This window comes from Lemur catta, chromosome 2, assembly GCF_020740605.2.
Source record: "Lemur catta isolate mLemCat1 chromosome 2, mLemCat1.pri, whole genome shotgun sequence".
In the NCBI taxonomy this organism is placed as follows: Eukaryota; Metazoa; Chordata; class Mammalia; order Primates; family Lemuridae; genus Lemur; species Lemur catta.
Window position 1 is genome coordinate 34,980,026 of NC_059129.1, and position 23,761 is coordinate 35,003,786.

At 54.2% G+C, this 23,761-nt stretch overlaps 1 protein-coding gene and 1 long non-coding RNA gene across 6 annotated transcripts; both read right to left on the bottom strand.

The window, feature by feature from the left end:
* Positions 1-263: 263 nt before the first annotated feature.
* FBXL19 (F-box and leucine rich repeat protein 19) lies at positions 264-19,639 on the bottom strand. 5 transcript variants are annotated; one of them, XM_045543310.1, is made up of 11 exons: positions 18,744-19,639; positions 17,282-17,482; positions 15,705-15,848; positions 15,497-15,583; positions 15,185-15,418; positions 14,515-14,676; positions 12,852-13,363; positions 5,847-6,010; positions 5,585-5,746; positions 2,109-2,327; positions 264-2,004 (listed from the first exon to the last, which is right to left on the bottom strand). In XM_045543310.1, exons 2-11 carry the CDS (start codon positions 17,456-17,458, stop codon positions 1,826-1,828), a joined length of 2,040 nt encoding a protein of 679 aa, XP_045399266.1. In that variant the 5' UTR covers positions 17,459-17,482; positions 18,744-19,639; the 3' UTR covers positions 264-1,825. The 5 variants fall into 5 exon arrangements, with proteins under 5 accessions (XP_045399266.1, XP_045399268.1, XP_045399265.1 ...); XM_045543312.1 differs by lacking the exon at positions 18,744-19,639 and adding an exon at positions 18,434-18,700 and having other exon boundaries at positions 14,644-14,676; positions 15,185-15,403; XM_045543309.1 differs by lacking the exon at positions 18,744-19,639 and adding an exon at positions 18,434-18,700 and having other exon boundaries at positions 15,185-15,403.
* A 75-nt stretch (positions 19,640-19,714) lies between these two features.
* LOC123632718 lies at positions 19,715-21,703 on the bottom strand. Its single transcript, XR_006733447.1, has 3 exons — positions 21,583-21,703; positions 21,141-21,307; positions 19,715-20,876 (listed from the first exon to the last, which is right to left on the bottom strand). It is a non-coding gene; the product is annotated as an uncharacterized LOC123632718 (long non-coding RNA).
* Between the last annotated feature and the right edge of the window lie 2,058 nt (positions 21,704-23,761).

Below are 23,761 nucleotides of genomic sequence, written 5' to 3' on the forward strand. Positions count from 1 at the left end.
ACACCATCTGCGCGTCCAGCCCGTGACTGGGAGCTCCCCGGCCCCAGCCCACTCCCAGGTGTCCAGACTTCCAAAATCCGTCCCAAAATAGTGAACTCAGGAAAGTTGAGCCCATTCATTTGCAGGAACCGCCGGGGCCCCCACGGATCTATCCAGAGTCCCCTCCTCCGAGAGCCCCAAGGAGTGAGCCTAACGGCCATTCCTGCCTTAACCCGCGTCCCCGGGAACCCTGACCCCGCAGACAGACACACGCACTCCGCCGCCCCGGCTGGAAGATTTTGAGTTTTATAGCAAACCGTATTGTACAGACCCGGGGCCCAGGGGCCCAGCCCGGCTGGGTCCCCCACCTGCCCCTCGCCGGGCTGCCTCCTCCCCTCCCCCAAGACGCCCCAACCTCAAGCCTTTCGTGACCCCCAGGCGCCCCTCCTCTCCGGCCTTTGGTCCGCCCAGTCCCTCCCCCCACCCGCGCACCTGTTACCTGAGGTATGTGGATAGATCCCCCCTTCCCTACATGGTACAACCCGGCTCCCCCGGGAGGCCCGCGGTGAGGGCCGGGACCTGGCCCCGACGCCCCCCCTCTGGTCCTGAAGCCCCGCCCCCACAGCGGAGGAAGGGGCGGAAGGCCAAGAGTCTGTTACTCAGTTCCCATGGCAACTAAGAGGGGCGATTTCCAGCCTTAGCACTGTCATCAGGAGGTGTCCATTGGCTGCTACTTCCATGGCAACCAGGAGTGGCAGTTCCCTGGGCAAATGGGATACAAGTTTCCATGACGATGAAAGAGTGGGAAGAGCCAAGCTGGAGGAGTCCCATTTTCCCCATCATTGGGCTGCCCCCCCCCACCCCCAACTCAGGTCAGGAGGGGTGGAGCTGCTGGATACAATAAAGCAAGAGAGCCTGCGGGTGGTGCAGTCCAAACTGGGTGCCCACCCGTCCAGTCTCAGTACAAGCTGGTCCTGTCCCCCTCACACTCCGGCTCCCCCAGGTCCGAGGTTCCCCCGGTTCAAGTAACACTTCAGTACAGATGAATGTTCAAGTATTGTGCGGAGAGGCAGGCAGGGGCCTGGGGTACCCCTCACCACTCCCCTGGGCCACGAGCGGAACAGCGGGTAGGCCCGTGGCCCCCACTCCTTGCAATAGCTGCCATTTTCAGTGACGTTCAAGGAGTCAGGGTCAGGGGAAAAGAACTGAAATCTGGGGAGGGGGAAAGGAGAGGGGTGACCCCTCTGAGGGGGTACTACTGCCCCACACCTGCTCTTGGTCCCCCACCCCCGACCCAGCCCTGGCTTTCCCCCGGCTCCCAGAGTCTCCCTACCTCAGACACCTGGATCCCCAACTGCTCCTCTGGTTTCCCTTTTTGGCCTCCCCCCTCCCCTCCAAGTATCTGGTCTTTGTTCCCGGAACCCTTGGTGGTCTGCTTTCTGCCCCCTCCCCCCACCCATCCTCCACCTCCCCCAGCCCCAGCTCCCAGTATCCTGTGTGCAGACACTCTTTCCCCATTCTCCCTCCCTCAGACTTGCACCTTAACCCCCCTCCCACCATCCCTTTGGCTCAGCACCCCCTAGTACCTCTGACCCACTCCCCCCAGGGGATGGACAATGAAGCAGGTGGAAGGGGGATGAGATGGGAAGGAGAAACCCCCAGAGATATCAGTGCAGGGGGGAAGAGGAGGGGGCGGCTGGCTTGAGTCCCTGGGCAGGAATCCCAAGTCGTTAAACTCAGGACTCCCAAGTCATGAGGTGGGTAACCTGGCCTCCCAGCAGGAGTGAAATGAAAGCCGGAGGTCCAGGCTCCTGATAAGTCCTGGGGGAGGGTGGGGGGCGCCCCACTAGCTGTCCTTGAGAAGTAGCTTCTCCTCTGGGCAGCGGAAGGGGCCAGGGGGCCCGGCGGCTGCCAGCCGGGCACAAGCTTCAGGTGAGAGCTGGCGGCAGGAGCGCAGGTCTAGGCGGCGTAGCCGTGGGCAGCGGCGGAACAGCGGAAGGCAGTGGTCCGTGAGGCGGTGGCAACCTGGGGATGGGGCAGTGGCAGCTGAGACCAGGCACATGAATAGGGCGTAGGCACTCACCATGGGGACCAACAGGCTAGCAGGACGGAGAGGGGACTGTGCTTACCAGCAAGATTGAGGTGTACCAGGGTCTCCCGGAGTGGGGATGTGGGAGCTGTGAGGAGGTGAACACTGGGGTCCCCGACGTGGGCGCAGTGGCTCAGGTCCAAGGCGCTTAGCTGGGGTGCGTGGCGCAGAAGGAGCCGCAGGGAGGCATCTGTGAGCTCCAGGCCTGCCAGGCGCAGTTCTGCCACCCCCTGCAGCCGCCCACGGCTCTCTGTTTGCCCTGGGCAGGCAGATAAGAGGTCAGCATTCCTGGGTATCCTCATCCCTGCACCCAGGCACCCACACCGGCTGCGTCTCCATGCCCATGTTCCTCACCATCCACCACAACCTGCTCCCACTGTAAGGCAGCCCTGACCTGCTGCACTCTCTGCAAACACCTTGACGGCCTGACCTCACCTCACCTCATCTGTCTATTGCTCACATCACCTCCTCAGTGCGGCCTTCCGTGATTACTCTTCGTGAAACTATATAACATTCTACACACTCCTACCTCTTCCCTGCACTATTTTTTCCCTTTTCTCACCATTTTACTTATTATATACATCTTTTCCTATTAATCTTTCTCTTCCCCCCATAAGAATGTCAGTTCCATGAAGGCAGGAATTTTTGTCTGTGTTGTTCTTTGTTCTAGCCCCAGCAACTGAGACACAGTAGGTGCTTGAGATATACTCATTCATTCATCCAAAACATGACACCCCTAAAAAACTACCATCCTAGGCTCTTCTCCTACTTCCTTCTCCTCCATGATTAGTACATCCCCAGCTGGAGCCTCTCCACTCTTCCCAGTCACCATTCTAGGTCAACACCACTCTTGCATGAACTCCCGGCTCAACCACCTCACTCACTCCAATTTCTCCTCTTCTTCCTGGCACCCACAGAGAGCCGTGCTTAAACACAAATGAGACAACATCTGTCTTCTGCTAAAAACTCTCTGAGGGCACCTCCGAAAAGTTCGATCTCCTTGGTAGAACATTCTAATTCTTACAAAGTTTCAGCTTCTAACTTCTCTCCCCTACTTCCAAACAATACCTAAGCCAAATTCTGGAAGTGGCCCTGCCTGAGAAACCCTGCCTGGCCAGTGTCCCTGGCTTTCAGATCTGAGCTCAGAGGACTCCTCTTCCCCCACCTCCAAGGTCAAAGAGCTCATACCCCCTCATCTTTGCACCTCAAAGCACATGGTCTGCCTTTCTTTTATGCCACTGGCTCTCAAACTAGAGAAGTTTCAGAATCCCCTGGAAGGCTGGTGAAAAGGGATTGCTGGCCCCACCCTCAGAGTTTAGGCAGGTGTACAGTGGGGGCTTCAGAGTTGACTTTTCTAACAAGTCCTCCAGTGATGTTGACACTGCTGGTCTGGAGACCACACTTTGAGAACCACAGCCTTCTCTGATCATAATTCCTGTTGACAGATGAGAAAATTGAGGCCCAAAGCAATCTGTCCAAGATTACATAATTATGAAGTAACAGAGCCAGGAAACCCAGGTCTGGTGACTCGGAGTCCAAACTCTTACCGCAATGCTATCTGCCTCCCAGGCACCAGCCTAGCCCTGAGATCAACTAGATCAAATGTCACAAATTCATGAAACTAGCCTCCAAAAGTGTTTTATGGAGTCTGCATAGTACTAAAAATTTTTCTTTAATTGATGACTAACACTACAAAAAGGACACTTTAAAAGAAATTTAGATACCAAGCTTTTCCTTAAAAAATTATAAGATCTGGCAACACTGGGCTACAGCTTCCCCCTGACAATGATTGGCAACAGCTGGGCTGCTAGGTGCCATTCCCTAACGTCCCGCATCACTGCGTCACTTCTACTGCCTGCCGGCCCACCTCTGTGGACACTCAATTTGGCATGCCCTGAATTCTACCCCCTCCTCCTGTCTCTGAGGGGCTGAGAGCCTGGAGAAGGGTTACATTTACAGATATCCTCAAGCTTGAGCCATAGCTAAAGGCCATTAGAGCAAAGCAGAGGTAAGAGAGGTCACTTCTGGCTTGGGTAGGGGAAGTGCATTAGTGAGCATGTCACTGAGACAGTTAGTGGCATTTAGGCTGGGCCTTCAAGGGTTTGAATATGTAGCAAGGTGGGAGAACACACCAGGCAGAGCAGAAAAGCAAAGAAGTAGAAGAACATAAATTTTGCTCTGAGAACGCTGCATGAAGCCAGGGAACCAAGGCAGGAAAGGCGGGTGTGAAGTCCTAACATGCACGACAGGCCCTGAGGGCCAGGAAGGCTCATGTTTGCAAGCCCGAGAAAGGGCCTGAACTGAAATGAATGAAGGCAGGAGATGGGGCCAGCCAGCCAGCACTTTCTCACCTCGTGGCATGCACCATTCCCAGTGCCCACATCTCCCCACCCAAAGCTTTCCAGCTCAGTCTCATTCCAGTAAGAGTGCACGATGGGCCAGTGCTCTGGCCTGGCTGTGCCTGTGTGACTCGCAGCAGTCCCTCAACCCGCTCTGGGCCCTAGTGCCTCATCCAGAAAATGGGAAGAATCCTTGTTGCTTCTCTACTCCCTCTTCAGGGCTGCTATGAAAGGGGGTGGGCAGGAAGAAGGGCGCCCTGAGAGAGAGCTGTGAAAGAACTCTGAAAGGGAAGGCTCTTTTACTCTTATTTCAGAGCCCAGCAAATCTTTTGGAAATCTTTCCTCAACTAGATCTCTCCCTTCCACCCTGATTGTTTTGCTCATTGAATTTATTCATTCAACAGATATTTACTGAGCACACCACCAACCACAGTGCTGGGGTGAGCAGACAGTCCTTACCCTCAGGGAGCCTAAGATCCCTAGTGGGAGGAAACAGATCTTAATCAAAGCCCTTCACAGTTATACAGTATTATGCCGGGAGGGGACTGTGCTCAAAGTTGAGAGGGACTCAGCTCGATGGAGGGGAGAATCAGAGAGGGCTTCTAGGAGGAGGCAGCATTTCCGCTGAGGCCTGAAGTATGGTTTGGTGTTAATGAGATGAAGGAAGATAGAGCATGCAAGGCAAGAGGAGTGGGCAAAGGCCTTGGGGCTGGAGGGAACTTGCCAAGGAGGCTGAGGTGGCTGAAATGCAGGGACGGCACAGGTCAATGGCAGCCAGACCAGGCCGGGCCTCAGCGACTGTGGTAAGTTATTGGTCTTTATCCAAAGAGCACTGGGGAGCAATGTGAATTTAGAGCACAGGGTGCCCTAAGCCCAGCTCCATGTGACCCCCAAGGTGACCAGGCCTCTGCTCCCAGCACCTCTCTCTGCCAGTATGCCCCACCAAACTGCTGTGTCTCACAATCCCTGCGAAAACCCTGTTCCTTCCGAGACTCATTTCAAAGCATATGGGTGAATGAATGAATAATGGTGAACCACGGCCTTCCTATTCAAACTAATGTGCTTTTTCCTTTCTTCAAATACCTTTAACACCCATCATGAGTCAGAAGAGACCTTAGGGGCCTCATACTCCCACCTCGTCCAACTCATTCTACAGATGACCAAACAGAGGCCACACCTGGTTTGGTGTCTGGTGGAGGCAGTAGCAGCTCGCGGAGCTGGGAGTCTTTAACATCCTCGATCCAGCGGAGGTCCAGGAGCCGCAGGGCTGGCAGTGGGGCTGAGCCCAGGGCAGAGACGGAGAGCCAGGAGCAGCCGGAGAGCACCAGTTCCTGCAGGCCTGGGTTGGGGAGGAGAGGGTCCAGGAAGCAGGTGCTGGGATGACTCCATCTCAGGCCTGGTCCTGTCCCTACCCTGTCCCGCTCACCACTCGGCCCTACCTTGTAGGCGGTTCAGAAGCCACATGAGCTGCTTCTTGGAGACACCTGTCCAACTGAGGTCTAGGGCACGGGGCTGGCGTCGAACCACACCACTGAGCATGGGTGGGGTCAGTGACTTCCGCCGGCTTAGGTCCATTCGAGGCCACAGACGCTTGTCATAGCACCTGCCAGCCACAAGGTGGAGACAGAGACCTCAGGCCTCAGCTCTGGGGAAGCCCACACTGACCATGCTCCCACAGTTCACCCCAGCTCTCTCCCCGTCCACCCAGGGCAGGATGGCATGAAACGGGCCCTGGCCAAGAGCCTGGGTTTAGGACCCAACTCCATCACTCACTGGATGTGAGACCCTGGGCAAGTCCATTCCTCTCCCTGAGCCTCAGAGGCCTCACATATAAAATCAAGATAATGATCCAGACTGTGCCTGGCCCACAGGGCAGCCCTGAGATCAAATGAGGTAATTACAGTTTGTGGGCATTACAGCTTATAAAGCATGTTGCCAAACACACACACAAACAACACATACACTATGTGATGTGATGCCAAGGGACTGGCATTATCAGTAGCCTCCCCCTACACCCCTTTTGGGCCTTTCAACCTCTGCTCGCTGAATTCTGGTGGCTCACAGGCACTTCTCCCCTAATCTCTGCCTTCACCACATCCTGACAGCCAGCTGCCCAAAGCTGGGCTCTCGGCCCTGGTGTTTTCTCTCTTTACTTGCCTGGTGTGTCCCTCCAACTAGAATGTAAGTTCCACAGGGCAGATTTGTCTTTTTCACTTTTGTATCCCCAGGATCTAATCTACTGCCAGATGCGAATGGGGTTATTCGCTGCACATTTGTTGAATGAATGAATCAAGCCAGTAACTGTTGAAAGCTTCCACTGAGCACTCCCCCCCACCACCTCATTTATAGCTTTTCATTTAGTCATTCAATGTTTCTGGAAGGCCTGGTAGGTCCCAGTTATTGAAGCTACAAAGATGAATGAGGCCTGAACAAAGTTAAATGGGTTTCCTGACCCCGGCACTCCAAGGGCAGTGAACTGGAGAAGGGCTTCCCAAACCTTTTCACCAGGGAACCCTCCCACACCTCTCCCAAGGTACTCTATTAACACTTTGGGTACACTAAAGTTTCTTTGGACTCAGTTTGAGAACTCTCTTGTAGTTCCATAGTTCTCAAAGGCAGGTCAGGAACCGCCTCTGAGACGATGGACTGTGTCAGAGGCGACTGGGCGACTGGGCGGGCCCTGGAAGCTACACCCTACCTCCCTCTCACCCCTCAAAGGACTTGCCCTCAAGGAGCCCCAGGCTGGAGCAGTGATTCCCAAGCCCCAGTCATTTGCTGTCCAGTTAACTCCAGAACATGAATTTAGCTTTGAATCATCTCCTTTGCACTTAGAACCGGTATTGTTTCACATAAATGTGTTAACCTTAAAAACAAGCACAATAAAAAACAGACCAGGGCTATTAAATTCTAGCCAGGAGTTGCCATGGCTTCAGGCTGCCACCCCAAGAGTACTTCTGTTGAACAGGGAGGTAAGAATTAGAGAAGGGTTACAGATAAAAAGCACCCAATGGAGAGACTTCCTTTTCAAAACTAACAGAAGGATTAAGCTATGGGTTTGTGTCATTGAAAACTGCAAGGCATACTCCAGAGGCCCGGCATGACTGTGACATTTTAGGGACACCAAGGCTTCAATCAGAGCAATTCCACTGTCTGTTCCCCACCCTCCTGCTGCCCCCACCACCCCCAACCCACACCCTGCCTTTCTGGCATTCCAGCCTCTCCCTCTCCTGATTCCTTCCACTCAACCAATAAATATCTGCAAACCTCTCTAATTCGAAAAACTAAAAAAAAAAAAAAAAAAACCCAACTCACCCTCAACCTAGCTTCTGCCCCTAGGTCCTGCACTTTTCTCTTTCCAATCAATGAAATTGTGCTCCATCCAAATCCTCTTGGTGCCCACTCTGACTCAGCCTTGAGTCCCAGCTCAACTGCCACCCTTCCTTGAAGCCTTCCACTGTCCACAGCTGGAGGGGAGCCCCTTTCCTTGTGGGCACCTACAGGCCCCTAGTTGTGTTTCTGTACTCCACAAAAGCCAGGCCAAACCACCTGCCCGTCTAGAGACACACAATGCTGTCTGACGCCAACATGTTTTTTGGCACATGCTGTGCCTCTGCCAGAAATGCCAGTCAACCAAGATCCTTCCAGGTTCAGCTCTAGTGCCTCCTCTTCCAGGAAGTCTCCCCTGACCCTTTCTTGGCTAGAGTTAATCAGTCCTGTTGCTGGACACTGGGATTAAATGTCAGAGGGGCAGCCAACAGTCACTGAGAGCCCTGCTGACACCAACTGTCCAGCTTCCACTGGGCACGGAGCAGGCTACACAATTGGGGGAGACACAAACAGTCCAGAGTAGAGGCTATAGGGGACATGGTAAGAGTCAACTCAAGGGATAGGGCAGCCTCCTGGGGAGACAATGCCTGAACTGAGACCTTGAGGAAAGCAACAGTTATTCCAGCAAAGGGAGGGGAGAAAGAGGGTATGCATTCCAGATGGTGAAGAACCTGTGTCTAGGCCCAGGAGAGAGAAACAAAACGGAGAGCTCTGCGAACCTGAGGCAGCAGGAACAAAGGGCAATTCATCACCTCATTGTAATAATGAGAATAATGATACTGGTGATGATGACTACAGAACTAATACCTAGTGTTTATCCAGCGTTTACTATGTGCCAAGTATGTTCTATGCATTAACGATTTAACCTCACAACAGCCCTAGGAGGTAAATATTACCATCATCTCCTTTTTACAGTTAAAGAAAATGAGGCCCAGAGAGGTAAAGAAACTTGTTCAAGGTCCCACAACCACCAACTGGTGGCAGAGCCATGGTTTATTTATTTATTTATTATTTTTTTTTTGAGACAGAGTCTTGCTCTGTTGCCCGGGCTAGAGTGCGTGCCGTGGCGTCAGCCCAGCTCACAGCAACCTCAGACTCCTGGGCTCAAGCGATCCTACTGCCTCAGCCTCCAGAGTAGCTGGGACTACAGGCATGCGCCACCATGCCTGGCTAATTTTTTCTATATATATATTTTTAGTTGGCCAGATAATTTCTTTCTATTTTTTTTAGTAGAGACGGGGTCTCGCTCTTGCTCAGGCTGGTCTCGAACTCCTGACCTCGAGCGATCCACCTGCCTCGGCCTCCCAGAGTGCTAGGATTACAGGCGTGAGCCACAGCGCCCGGCCTAGAGCCATGGTTTAAACCAAGCTGGTCTGGATACAGAGCCTGAACTCTGAGTAGGGAAGAGCAAGGCAAGGCTGCAGAGGAGGCGTGGGTTAGGGGTGTTGTGTCAAGGAGGGCTGGAATGCTAGGCCATGGGCTGTCATGGTCACAGAGCCCAGAGGCAAAGAGCGTGAGCGGTGGGGATTTAAATCCCAGCTATGTGATCTCCATGCTTTGGGTGACCTTAGGCAAGTCACCTGACCTTTCTGGGCCTTCATTTCCCAAACCATAAAACGGGGTGAAAGACAGCAGTCACTTCAAAGGTTGCCATGACGATGAAAGCAGCTAGTACAGGGGAAGTGGTTCCAGTTCATGCCCAACATCCAGCGGGGCTGTGGGAGTTTGTTGTGAGGGCAACAGGGAGAACACAGAGGTTCACTCTTTCTTTTTAATGACAGAGTCTGGCGATGTTGCCCAGGCTGGTCTGGAACTCCTAGGCTCAAGTGATCCTCCTATCTCAGCCTCCCAAGTTGCTGGGACTACAGACACAAGCCACTGTGCCCAGCACAGACAGGTTCTTTCTAAACGGGAATGACACTGAGGCAGGAGGCAGGAGAAACCAAGGCATGCCATCGTCCTAGAGAGGCAGGGCTTGATGACCAAATTCCCTAACCCATTTACTTTCTCCTTGACTCCAGCCACCCCCAAATGAGTCATCGCCTGCAAAACTCTATCCTTCTTGCAGAAGCTCTGGGGAATATAGCTGGACCAGCCCTAACTGCTCCCTGCCTAATGGGCTCCAAACATAGCAAGTTCTTCCCTCACAGAGCTCTCTGATGCCACCATTGTCCTCCAACCTGTCCATCTCCTGGCTTTTACTCCCAGCCACACCTGGTCTTGGCCCTGTGTTCCAGACCCTTCCTTGCCGCCCTCTCTGCCCAAACTTGAAAGCCCATACTCTCTTCCTTGCAACTCAGCAACTCCCCATGTTGCCCCTGCCCGCCCTTTCTCCCCTGGCTCTGGAGGGATCACTTCACTTCCCAGTTCCAAGATGGAAGTCACCAGACAGGAAAGCCTGCAACTTCCTGCTTTCCCACCAACAGACTTTTCTCCAGCTCCACCCTCTACCACCTCTTCCACACTCCATCCTGATTTTCTCATTTTCATTCATTCATGCAACAAGTATCTCTTCAGTACCTACTCTACGCCAGGTGCCATCCTAGGAACTAGGGACACGGCAGGAACAAACACACTGAGTCTCCCTGCCTTGGAGTTGATGTCCTCTGCACCACACTGTCTGGCTTTGCCCCCCAGCCCACCACCCTCAAAGCACAGCCAAGGAGACCAGGGCCTCTTTGTAGCAAAATCCAACTGCCCCTTCCTGGTCCTGATCTCCCATAACTGCTAGCCAATATCCACCTCTGCTCACCATTCATTCTCCCTCAATCTTGCTCCTCTATCCTTGATCTCCTCCAGTTCTCTGGCTGCTCTTTCTCTAACTCACAAACACTGACATTCTGTCTTCTGCCCTCTTCAGCAAAGCTGCTACCTAAAGGTCGAAAACTCCCAAACTTGTATCTTTCCTTTTAGCTCAGAGCAGCAGATACAGCTGCTGTCCCAGCTCCATGTGACTGGCCCATAGGCCTTTCAGACCACACGTGTCAAATCTGAGCTCTTTCCTTTCCCCTGGCACCTACTCCTCCCCCGTCATTCCTGAACTTGGGGAATGGTCCTGTTTGCCATCCAGGCTCCTGGGCCAGAAACTCGGCTGAACAGCATCCTACTGCAGTCACCAAGTCCAAGCCATTCCAGTTCTCAGAAAGCTCTCAGCCCGAATCCCTCCCCCACTGTCCCTGCTTCTGTGGGCAGACCTGGCAGAGCCTCCTCACTGGTCCCACTGTATCTGCTCTGTCCTACCCTTGTCCTTTCCATTGAAAGGCACCGTTTTATTGAGTGTTTAGTACCCTTCAGGTACTATGCTAAGTGCTTTGCAAGAACCACCTCATTTAACTCCTGTAAGGTGATTATTAAAATGAATCCTTGACCACAGGTGAGAAAGCAAAGACCTTACACAGCCATCCACCCATGGCCACACAGCCAGCAAGTGCAGGAGCCGCAGCTGATGAACCCAGGAATGCCAGATTCCAGGGCCCAAGCTGGAACCTCTTAATGTCGTCCCCTCCGGTCACAAGTCTCTCTGTGTGGCAGAAATCCAGTCCTTTTCAGTTCTGGATCCCGCGTGTCAAGCACAGAGCTGGCCTTGAAGGGGCTTCAGTAAACACTTCCCCAGTTAATACAGGAGGCAGGAGTGGGAACCCCCAGCAAATTCCGCAACTATTTGCTTCTATGTTGCAGGTTGACTAGGCCCTTCGATGCTCTTCAAGGGCACAGATCTATGCTCTGAGGAGTAAAAGTCTGTGCTTTCAGTAAATATTTGTAACTGAGTAAACAATGACGATCACAGTTAAGGCACTGAGTGGTTTCCATTTCCCACGTACTGTGCTCATTCTTTTACGTATATTAGCCCACAAAAACACTATGCAATAAAACCTTCGATTATCCTGGTTTTCCAGATGAGGAAACTGAGGCAAAGGAAGTCAAGTAACTGGCCTAGTGGCACACAGCTCATCTAAAGAAGAGTAAGAGTCAACCACAGGCAATCTGCCCGCAGAGCCTGCACTCTGGTGCTCTCGGCTCCCTAGTCACTACGGAGAACAGAAAGCACACACGCGCACCCTAGACCTCATCCTAAAGGAAGCAGAGTGGAGTTTGAGTTTGGCCACTAACTTGTACTGTGACTTCAGGTGTCACTCACTCCCTCACAGGGCTGCTATCATGAGAAACCAACCAGCTAACATTTGTGAAGTGCTCAACAACATGCCTGTTCCATAGCAAGTACTTGGGAAAGAGCCTGAATTTACTAATTTAGTAACACATTTCTGCAGCCCCTACGCCGCCCTTTGTCCCATGCTAGGGACAGGAAGATAAAACAGACACAGTATCTGCCCCTACCCTAGCAAGTGATGGGAACACAAAAATGAGTAAACGAAGGAAGGCTTGTCAACACACAGAAGGTCTCTGTGTGCTCCAGCAGGGAAACAGGGTGCTGTGGGAGTTTGATGCAGAGGAGGAGGAACTGTGCTGGGGGCGGGATCGGAGAGGAAGATAAGAAGCTTGGGAGGATGACCGACGTTTCTGAACAAGGTTTAGGAGGTGGGGGCGTGGGAGGGAGGAGGATGGGCTGAGGGTGCTCAAGGTGGTTCCGGTAAAGAAGGAAGCTATGAGCAGAGTCAGGAGGTCCGAGCATGGCTGACTTAGTGAGGGCAGGGGCTACCCAGCACACAGCTTTCTCCTGTGTCAGTGGGACCAACAATCAAACTGCCTTCAGAAGTGGCACTATAAACAGTGAGCTGATGCATCACAGCACTTAGCACTATGCTTGGCACACACCAAACACTATGCTCAGCACATGCTAAACACTCAATAATTAATAGCTATTATTAAGAGTAAAGATTCTGGAACCAGAGGGTTCACATTCCTGGTTCTACCAATTCCTCTCCACATGACCTTGGGCCTCAGCTTCAGAGATTTGTTGGGAGGGTTAAATGAACTCATAAATGGGAAGCAGCTTGTGCGTGGCACATACGGAAATACCATACTGCAGCATGTCCGTGCTACAGCTGTATCACCAATACACAACAAGGCGCCCAGGGAGGGCCAGAGACCTATCGCAGGTCACACAGCAAGCGAGAAGCACGTTGGCAATGGAACTCAGGCCTGTCCAGGCCACTCACCAGCGGCTCCAAGTCCGGCAGACTCGCATGCAGATGCACAGCTCACGGGGCCCGAGGTGCTGGAAGACGCGAAGCCAGGCGGCCCGGGGCAAGGGGTGATCGGATCCAGCAGCCAAAGGCAGCGTGTCGGGCTCAGGGCTTCGAGGTGGGGGCCGCACCACATGCCGTTCCAGCTGTGGAGGCCGGGGTGGTGGGGCGGGGCCCAGGGGCCAGCTGAGCAGGGGCCCCCCGCTGCCAGGGCGCACAGCCCGCCGCCCCCCACGGTTCTCCTTCTCGCCAGAGCTGCCCCGGGCTGGCCGTCGCCCATTCCGGGCCTCGCCAGGGGCATCATCCTCACTCAGCGATGTGCCTGATGAGTCGGAGTCAGAGTCAGAGTCCGAGGAGGAAGAGGAGGTGTCCGGTACCCGCTCCAGCAGCTGGCACATCCGCTTGAAACGCTCTAGCTTCTCCCTCTGTGGTGACGGGGATGGCACCGCCGGGCCCTCAGCAGAAGCCAATGGCGGCTTTGGTTTCTGCAGGGAGACAGGGTGAGGCTATTCGAGGGCCTGGGACACACTTTCCCACCCCCTACCCTTGAGGAGTCACCAGGGGATGAATAGCCCAAGGGACAGTCCTGAGTTCCAGCCCTGGTTCTGCTCCTAAACAATGTGAGACTTCAGCCAAGCCATTGCCTGTCTGGGGACTTCAACTTCCTTATCTGTAACATAAAGGTACTAATGTAAAGAATTTAAGGCTTATGGGTTTCAACAGCTTATGAAGTTCCAAAAACAGTAAGGTATGAAGAACAGTTAGAAACCTAGTTTTGAGTACCGGCTTGCCTGTCAACTCTCTGTATGAGCTGAGAAGTCTCTGCTTCATCATCTATGACTTGGAACATTTGGACTAGATAATTCTGAGTGTCTAGTCAACAACATGAGAGTAACATCATCTGGCCCCATGTGGAGTAACCCACACTTGCTGACTCATTCTGCACTCATTCTAATGTAGTGGCAACTTGGGCCACCCCACTCTTTTCAGACATGAGAAAACTGAAGCTCAAGCATACTAAGTGATTTGCCCTAGGTTATAAACTGACAGATGGCAGAGGCAGGATTTGAACACAATCAGGTAGACTTCTGTGTTTAGTGTATCAGTGCAAATATCTGAATTCTGGCTTTGCTGTGTGACCTTGGGCAAGTCTTTAAACTTCTCTGGGCCTTATTTCTCTTGAAGCCAGATATACTTTATGCCTTATAAAGTTCATTGACTTTCATTACCTCGTTAGATTTATATAGTACTACGGGATAGGTAGGTGAGGTAGGTAGCATCACCTCCATTTTATGGATGAGGAAACTGAGGCTCAGAGCTGCCGACAAAATTGTCAAGACCATACAAGTTCAGTGTCAGTGGTTAGGCAGAAACTTGAACTCAGTTCTTTCCCCTTTAAGGCTTGGAAAGATGAGGCAAATAGGCCAGATGATACTGAGGATTCTTGGGAGGTCAAGGGCTCCTGGGACCTGGGCCCCACCCACTCTTCACCCAACTCTCCCCAAGGGTCCAGAGCCCATCTTGGCGAAGTGGGCTGGGGCAGGACAAGGTGAGCAGGAAGGGGCAGACTCTGTCTACAGGCTGGAGGGTGGAGCAAGGAAAGGTGGGCGGGGGAGGGAGGAGGTCCCCGGCACACCTCCCAGTTCTCGGGAGGGAGCCCAGGGTGGCAGGACGAGAAAGCCTGGCTCGGATTCAGAACCCTGGGGGGCAGAAGGCCTGGGCCGCCTGGGTCCGATCCTCGGAGGAGGCAGGCGTCTCCACCCACCTTCTTCAGGTGCCTCTCTCGGCCTCCTTTCACCTACCAGGGCAAGAAGGAGATATGGGGGAAGGAAGAGACCCCATTAGGCCCTCAGTGCCCACAAAACTAGAGTCCATGCCCTCTTAGACTACAAATCCCAGAAGCCCCCATCCCAAGGAGAACTCTGAGCATGCTCACCTTGCAACCAGGGCATGGGCTCACTGAGCATGCTCTCATCTCTTCTTTCTTCTCCCTCAGGCCCTTTCCAGCCCCTCCCCTCCTCCACTGTAGCAGTTAATTTGAGCATGCTTTCTCCTTCCTCCCTAACTCACCCAGGGCTCCCAAAGCTTCCTGCTTGGGCCAGTTCCCTCTCACCTGTACCTCTCCTCCACACTGAGCATGCTCCATCCTCTCCCCAACGCAGCACCTCCTGAACTACATCTCCCAACAACCCCTGGGGAGCACTGCCTCCCAGGCCAACCGACTCCCCCACCCCCACAATAATGGCCAGGACTACAGCTCCCAGAACACCTTGGGCTGGACCTAGTGAGCATGCTCCATGGCTCACCTTTTTCCTTGGGGTGGGGGCCTCATTCCCTGCCTCCCTCTCCTTTCGTTTAGGGGGCCCAGGCACGTCCTCTTGGGGGGGAGCAGCAGGCAGGGGCCCCTTGCGCCTGGGCGGGGGTGGTGGAAGCGGCGGCTCCTCTGTCAGCTTCCATCCACTTCCCAGGCTCGCGCCCTCCTCGCCGTTGTCAGCCCTGCGACGGCCTGGACCCTCCCCTGAATCCTGGGGAGACGGAAGCTGGGGGTGAAATGCCACAAAGTTCCTCGACCCACCGCCTACCCAGAGCCTGGTGCAGAGCCCAGCTCCTGTCCCTACCTTGCTGGTGCGGCCTTCCTGGGTGCAGCGAGGACACTCCCAGCAGTTGGGGATCTCTGCATTGATGACACCCTCAGCCTTCCCCATCTGTAGGCAAGAGGGCAGGAGTGGAAGTAGGGTGCCAGTACCCCTCTGGGCTGTGTGCCCCACCCCCTTACTCCCTGACAATCTGCCCCACCCCAGGCTCCAGGGTCCCCAGGACTTTCACCTTCAGGCAGCCAGGGTGGACGATCTCGTTGCAGATTGTACACTCCATGAGGCTCAAACCAAATTTCTCTTCCTCTCCCTCCACTGTGTCCTCCTTCCCAGCCTCCCCACACAAGAGACACACAGCTGTGTGTGGGAGCACGGGCTGTTGGGGGAGAGGGGGACATCAGGGACCCCAAAAGCAAGCAACAGGGGAAAGACCCTTCCTTCTAGGGAGTCTGGCCAGCTGCTGCATGAGGTGATTCAAAATTCATGGGCCAAACTGGGTCAAATCCTGAATTTGCTCCTTTTTGGCAGCAAGACCTCAGGCAACTGATTTAACCTTCTTAAATCTCTGTTTCTGCATCTGTAAAATGGGGCTACCAATCCTTCCCTTGCAAGATTCTTGTAAGAATGAGATGACACATGAGGGGGATCTGATACATAGTTATCACTGCTGCAATTGTTATAGCAGGATCCAGGAACAGTGTGACCCTGAAATTATAAGTTGGCTTTGAGGAGGGAGAGATACCACAGGCAAATGTGGCAATGATACTCAGAGAGGGCTGGAGAAGATGTGGCAGCAGCTTGGGTTGATTCTGAGGTTGCTCAATGGGCAGCCCAAGGGTTGCTCTGAATCCCACAATGAACCCAGTTTTGGCAAGACCCCTGGGAACATTAAAGGCAACTGGCTAGTCCTGGGGAAAATAGGAGCAGACTTCAGACAATGTGACTCTGGGGAGGACAGTGGTAATACTGAGTCACACCAGTGATGCTGCAGGATCAAGAAGATGAAGACAGGAGAAGAAGGAAAAGCAAAGTGAAGCAAGGGGTTGGGATCAAAGGAAGAGGAGAGGGGCGGAGGGCTGAAGAGACTGACCACGAAAGAGTGGCTGGAGGAAGAGGGGGAGGCGGTGGTGTGGGGAGGGGGATGCAGGATGCAGCTGGCTCCTCATGGTTGCTGCTGTGGAGAACTGCTTTCTGGAGCTGAGGGTCGCTCAAAGGATGAGGAAGGCAGGGCAGAGAAACCCACGTTTCCCTGATACCTACTGTGTGCTGCGCCTTGTGGTAGGCACATTCACATCCAGACTATTGTTTAATCTCTACAACTCAGCAAAGGAAACATTTTACAGAGAAGGTACCTGAGGCTCAAAGTGATTTGCTCAAGGTCACACAAAGGGTGAACCTGGCCTCAAATCTAAGACCACCCTGGGTGAGGAAGAGGCCAGAGAAGGGCAAGACCTGTTCAAAGGGGGCCAGCTCTGGGGACAGGTTCCCCTGTGCACAGATGCCTCTGGAGAGTGGTACAGCAGGGGCTAAGCATTCTGTGGGTTTGTGCCCCAGAGCTGGGAAAACCATGAAGGCAGGGACTGGGTCAGACTCTGTGCACTCGAACATTGCCCCCAGCGTGGAGCTGAGAACGAAAACAGACATTTAAACAAACCAGTGAATGAAGGAAGAAAATTAATGAGTGAACAAACAGCAGCTCTACAGTACATTCTGGGAAGCAGGCACCAGCCATCCCAGAAAGGTATTGCGCCAGCTGGGGAAGGGTGAGCAGAGCCCACAGGGGCCCAACTCAGCGGGGGCAGAACTCACGGCAGTGCACTGCCGGAGCAGGCACGACTGCTTCATGCGCCCAGGCCCCCCGAACTTCTTCATGTCTCGGCAGAAGTGGCAGTCCCCGCACTCAGTTCGCACACAGGCCCGGCAGCGACGGCAGCGGGTTCGGCGTCGGCGCGCTCCGGCCCCCGGCCCCCGACTGCTCGACGACATTGGGGGCGTCAGCAACGCCGAGGGCTGTAGATGGATGATGGCAGGGTCAGATGGGCCTGCTGGGATCCGGAGACTTCTGGCAGCTCCCCACACCCTTAGGCAATCAGAGCTTGCCCTCCTCCTCAGGGGGACAACAAGGTCACCCTCTCCAGTGTGCCCACTCCCTGTATTCAAGGCCACTCTCCCTGCAGCAGCTCAACTGAATGCTCTGCAAGCCCCAGGAACTGGCTTCCTGACCTCACCCCTCCTCTAACACTTCGTCAGTGTCCCTTTCCTAGAGCAGGGAGGAGGAAGGGACACTGAGGGCCTCTCCTGACATCCCCACACTAAAGCTCCTTGGAAGGCCAGGCACTCCTTACCTGTGGTGTTACCTCAGAGAGCTCCCAACTCTTCCCGTTATCCAACTGAGCCAGAATATCCCAAGCTTTCCTCAAACTACAACTCCCCTAATTTACCTCCAAGATACCACAGATTCCTACGTGGAAGCTCCAGACTTTTCTTTTATCCTCTCCCTTTCTTACACGCAATGACCATACAATCTCTCTTCCACCCAAACCTAGATATCCTTACCAGATCCAACAGGATCTTTGTCCCCCAAACCCTAATGATCCACTCTGCCCTCCAACTTCCTGGGGCTCTGACACCCCCTTGAGATGCTTCTTCAGAGCCCTTCTCAGCCCAAGATCTCAACTCCTCTTTCCCCACAGAGTTCCCTCTGCTCCGAGAGACCCTCCTCTTGGATCCGTCAGGTCAATCCGGGCAATCTTCCAGATTCCCTGGGATTCTAGAATCCAACCTGACATCTCCACAGAACTCAGGACAGGCTCAGTCTTAGATTCCCTCTGCATCCCAGGCTGCTTTCCATCCCTAATTGTCTAGAATCCCTCGGACTCCGTTTCCCATAAAAACCATATCCTCCAAGATCCCATATGGACTCAGAAGGCCCGGAGGGTCTCTTCCTGTTCAGAGTCTTACCCCAGCTTCCCCCTTTCCAGGGACTTCCAGCCCCATCATGGGGGTAAGGGGCCCTCCAGCGCTCCAGGGGCGGGGCCTGGAGGGCGGCGACTGCAGGCAGGGATGGGGGGTCTGCAAGGGGAAGCAGGGTCTAGGAAGGAAGGCCAGTTCTCCAGGGTTGAGAGGTAATGGGGAGGGAGGCTGGAGGTGAGGAGTTTGGAGCAGAGAGGGTGAGGCTGGGGGCGGGGAAGGTGGAGAGAGGCCGGGCTGAGGATGAATGGGAGTGGGAGCTGCCCAGGTCTGGGGGTGAGGAGGAGCCGCATGAACCCACCTCACACGTGTCCCGGGAGCCATCTCTCCCTTCTCGGCAGCTCCCGGCGGGTCGGCGGCCATCGGCGGCGGGGGGGCCGGGCGGCGCGGGGCGCGGAACGCTCAGAACGCCGGGGTCCACGGCCCCCCGAGGGCGCTCGGCCCCTCCCTCCGGCGGAGGCCGGGACTGCGGCGAGTGGAGATGGGGGGCGCCGGGGGCGAGGCCCTCCCACGGGCTGCGGCGCGGCCCTTCCAGGGGGAGGTCCTGCTCTGGGGGGCTCAGTCCCTCAGCCCCCCCAGGCCAACGGGGGCTCCTCGGGCGCAGGGTGCTCAGCTTCTGCCCGGGCCCCACTCAGTCCCGGGTCCGAGTCCCAGCTCCCCTCCCCCCACACCGCCCCGCCTCTCCCCAGCGCCCCCGGCCCTTTAACTGGCCCCTTCCCGGCCCCCACTGCCCAGGGGTCCAGAACCAGGCCTGGGCCCCCCACCGTTTCCGGGGTTCAAGCCCCGCCCACCGCCGGTTCCCGGGGAGGGGGGGGTCGATGTAACCTGCCCCCCTCCCCTGGGCCCGCCCCTGGACTGCGGTCCCCTGCCCTACGGCTACAGAGCAAGCAGAGGGGGATGAAGGAAGCAGCTCCGGCCCCGCCCCCCCAGCCCGTGCGCACCCCCGCTCTCTCCCGCCTCCCCCCAGCGCGCGACCCTCGGGAGATAGGGATTTAAATAAAATTTGAATATATCCCCCTTCTCAAGCGGGAGGTTGGAAGGAAAGGATGGAGGGGGACAGGGAAGGGGGAGGGGGCAGTTGGGGTGTCTCAGCCCCCCTGGTCCCCCGGCCCCGCGCTGCTTCGGTCCGGGGCCCTGGCTGCCTCTCTCATCCCTCCTCAGCTCCTTCCTCCTTCCTCCTCTCTTTCCCCCTCCCCTCCCTCCTCCTTCCCTCCTCCTCCTCCTTACTCCCTCCTTCTCTTGGAAGAACCCCGCCCCCTGCCCCCTCCTTCCTCCACCACCTCCACGATCCAGGGGACGCGCGCAGGGCGCGACGGGAGTTGTAGTCCTGCGGACACTGAAGCCACAACAAGAACAATGGGACGCTGGGGTCAGCGGGGACTACGAACAAGATGGCGGAGGGCGTGCCAGGACGGGAGCCGAGGATGCCGGGAGTTATAGTCCGGTTGCCCCGAGGCTCCCAGTTGCAGAACATAGAGAAGGAGCGGGAACGATGACTACAAACAAGATGGCGTTCTCCCCCGACCCGACCTCCTTCCCAGGCGCTCGCACGCCCTCCTGTCCACAACCCTCCGCGTGTGTGGTACCTGACGGGAGTCGCAGTCCATCTGCTGCCTTCCCGCTGCCATTTCTACTCGTCAGGAACAATGGAAAGGTGAAAAGGAACGAGGACTACAAGCAAGATGGCGGAAGAGGGCCATACACCTGACTAGTAATTGAGCTTACGAGGTGCGATGGGAATAGTAGTTTTCCAGCTTTCTAGTGTTCCTTAAGAATGGCCGAATCAGGAGGATAAGGAGACTACCATAAAGATGGCAGGCTACCTAGCTTCTCCCGGTTTCCTCATTCTACCACCTTGGGCACCTCGCCCGCCTGTGATGGCGAGATCCTCCCCCACCCGCCGTGGCGCCAGGCCTGACGGGAGTTGCAGTTCTCCGGCTCCCCTCTGTTGGCTTCAGTCGAGACAATGCAGGGAGTGGGGCGGGGACTACCGGCAAAGACGGCGGCCGAAGGGCAGGCGACAGCGATGTGGGACTTGTAGTTTAGGCGCTAAGGCTATTCCCTGCGGAAATGGGGAGAAGGACTACAGTAACGATGGCTGCCTGGCCACTCGACCTCTGCGCCAGTGCCTGCTGGGGAACGTAGTCCCTTCCTGATTTCCACAGAGAAAGGACGTTGGCTGTAGAAATATGCATCACCGCCGACTCGCCAAATTGCTAGCCGAGGGAAACGGAAAATCTTTCCTCCTCCCCCCCCACCCCCTCTGAACAGCCTGCCGGGAAATGTAGTCCCAAGTTTTCTCTCGCTAGTGGAGGGGGAGACGTTATGTCACCAGTGGAGATCAGTGCAGGTGAAGGAGAAAGACGTCCGGGTGATCCAGCAATATAGAATGTCCACCTCGTGCGGCGAGGACTTCCCATTTCAAGGGAAGGCTCTTAAAGGAAAGCAACAGTAATTACTATTGTAGCGACAAGGGAGGCGTGGTTCTCGCCGAAAGTACACTCACGCTGTTGTCACTTGGAAAGCGTGGGGACCTCACACTCGATGCGTGTTCCCACAAAACTACAGGAATCAGTATCTCACAAGTCGTGAGGGCTCCAGGGAAGGGGCTCCGGAGTCATACAGAATGCCCACCCCGCCCCACGAAGTCACCAAATCTCCGTTTTCTCATCTGAAAAATGGGGATAATGATACCCACCTCGAAATAGGAGTGTTAAATGAGACAATGTACTTGTCACGAAAGTGCCCGGTCCTGGCATGGGGCACGTGTCGGTAGTTGCTTTTTCAAGGTCCCTTCCAGCCCAGCCGTTCTGGGAGCCCGGGAATCCATCATGCCGGACGGAGTTAGCTCCTGTGAGAAGAAAACTGGGACCGGCAGGCTACTCCCATCTCGAGCCGCCCTCCGCCCCTCCTCATCTGGGTCCTCCAACGTCCGCCACCGAGCACTGCTCCCAGGGGGCGCTCATTTTCCATTTGACTGAGGTCTTACAAACTGGCCAAATTCCTCACCCCGAAGTTGCAGGGGCTGCGTGCTGCCCAGCCCATCCCCTGCCTGATTTCCAGTCAGCCTTGGAGGCCTCCGTCTGGACACTGCAGCCGCCCAAGCAGATGGGACTTCCCCCACCTCTGTGCCTTCTTACCTGCCTTCTTGATCTTCCTCCACTGCCTGGAAAACTGCTCTCTTCTGACCCTGAGGCAGCCCCCTCTGCTTCCGTCTCTCTTCTGTGTTTGGGGGCCCCGCGGGAATAATTGGTGGGTGTGGTTTTTGTGTCAGGGAAGTTAACACTTGCCAGTGTGGTGTGAAGTCCCAAGGTTGCTGGAACTGGCCTCAGGCTGAGCTGAGGCTCCTTGCAGCTCACTTTGTATCAGGCAGGAAACATTGACTCTTAGGGGATTGTGTGTCTCCTCTTTGCCCTTACTGCTCTCACTTGGGCTTGCACGAATGATTGCTTCAGGGCATTCTCAGACTGTTCCCTCTGCCTGATAAGCCCTTGCCCAGTTCCCATCTTACTTCTCCACCCAGTTAACTATTGATCCTTCAGGTCTCTATTTAGATGCTAATAAAGCCTTCCTGTAATTCCAGGATGAGATTCATTTATTGTCTCTTCCACTAGATAGTAAGCTTTATAGGGAATCTACTCTACAGGTTACTAAGTGCTTTCAGCATCTCCTCTGATCCTCATAAGAATCCTAAGAGGTAAAATCCCATTCTATAGATGAGGAAACTGGAACCCTCAACTCTACAAAAAGGATGAGTGGTAGAGCCAGAATTCAAACCCCAGACTCGAGAGCCCATGCTCAGAACTACAACATCGACAAACTGATCAGATCCAGCCATGTGTGTGTTAAGTTTGGCAGCAACAACACATTTCCCATGCAAAAGTGGATTTCCGGTCTCTAGCCACACTGGGCCTGCATTCTTTGAATAAGAAACAGCTGGAGCTGAGCAGTGGCTGCCCCTTTTGGACAAGACGATATGCTCACTAGTTCCCTGCAGTCTCACCTAGCTTCCTTCAGTTCTAATGCAAGCATTATTGGCCCCATACCAGCCGTGAGACAACCAGAATAAGCCTATTGAGGCCCAAGACCATTTCTTATACTGTGTATAGCCCCTCAGTGTTGGGTGCTGTGCCTGCACCAACAGCTGGGTGAGTAGGTGGATGGCAGGGTAAGATTGCAAATAAAGATATAGGAAAACTTACTTCTTGCTTTATAAGTGAAATTGTTACCAGGAGCAGATATTATTTGCATACTTAAAACGTGAATTGAGAGGCTGAGGTGGGAGGATAGCTTGAGCCCAGGACTTTGAGACCAGCCTGGGCAACATAGCAACACACTGTCTCTAAATAAGACAGATTAGCTGGGTGTGGTGGTGTGCACCTATAGTCCCAGCTAGTCGGGAGGCTGAGGCAGGAGGATCACTTGAGCTCAGGAATTCAAGGCTATAGTGAATTATGATTGTGCCACTGTACTCCAGCCTGGGTGACGGAGTGAGATCCTGTCTCAAAAAACAAAAACAAAAATATATAAATTGAAAATACTATAATCCAGCTATGTTGACATTAAAATATAAAGACCTCTTTACACCTCTTCGAACATCAGTGAACTCAGGGAATATAGCACCTATAAGCACTTTTTCATTTGTAAAAAGATGATACTTGTTTCTGTCTTATTTCTGTACTTGTTTAAGAACCTTTGACTTAAGACTACTCAGTAGCAGTTGTTTCCTATGCGAGGGCCTGGGCCAAGGAGCTGCAGACCAGTTTCAGAAACAGGTCCTGCCATTCAGTCTTCATAGGGGAGCTGCTGAGAAGGAGGACGCCTGCCTAGGAATGAGCACATTGAACTGAGGTGGGGGTGGGGTGGTCCATTCATCCTGAGGTCCCTGTTTAGCAATAGCTGCCCTTCCTTCTCAGTCTCTTCTGGATCCAGCCAGTGTAGGCTAGTGTATGCTACAGTAACAATACTCAAATTTTGGCGGTTTATAAAAACAAAGATCTGTTTTCTGCTCATGCTGCATGTCCATTGTTTGTCAGTGGGGGAGGTCTGCTCCTTGTAGTTGCTCAAGAAATCAGGCTGAGAGAAGGGAATCCATCTTTATATGAGCTTCCGGGACCACCATCATAGCGGGAGGAGGACTTGGTGAAACACGCACTGGCTTTTATACCTTCTGCCCAGATGTGACACATGACAGTTCTGCTCACATATTATTTTTTATTTTATTTTATTATTATTATTTTTTGAGACAGAGTCTTACTCCGTTGCTCAGGCTAGAGTGCTGTGGTGTTAGCCTATCTCACACCAACCTCAAACTCCTGG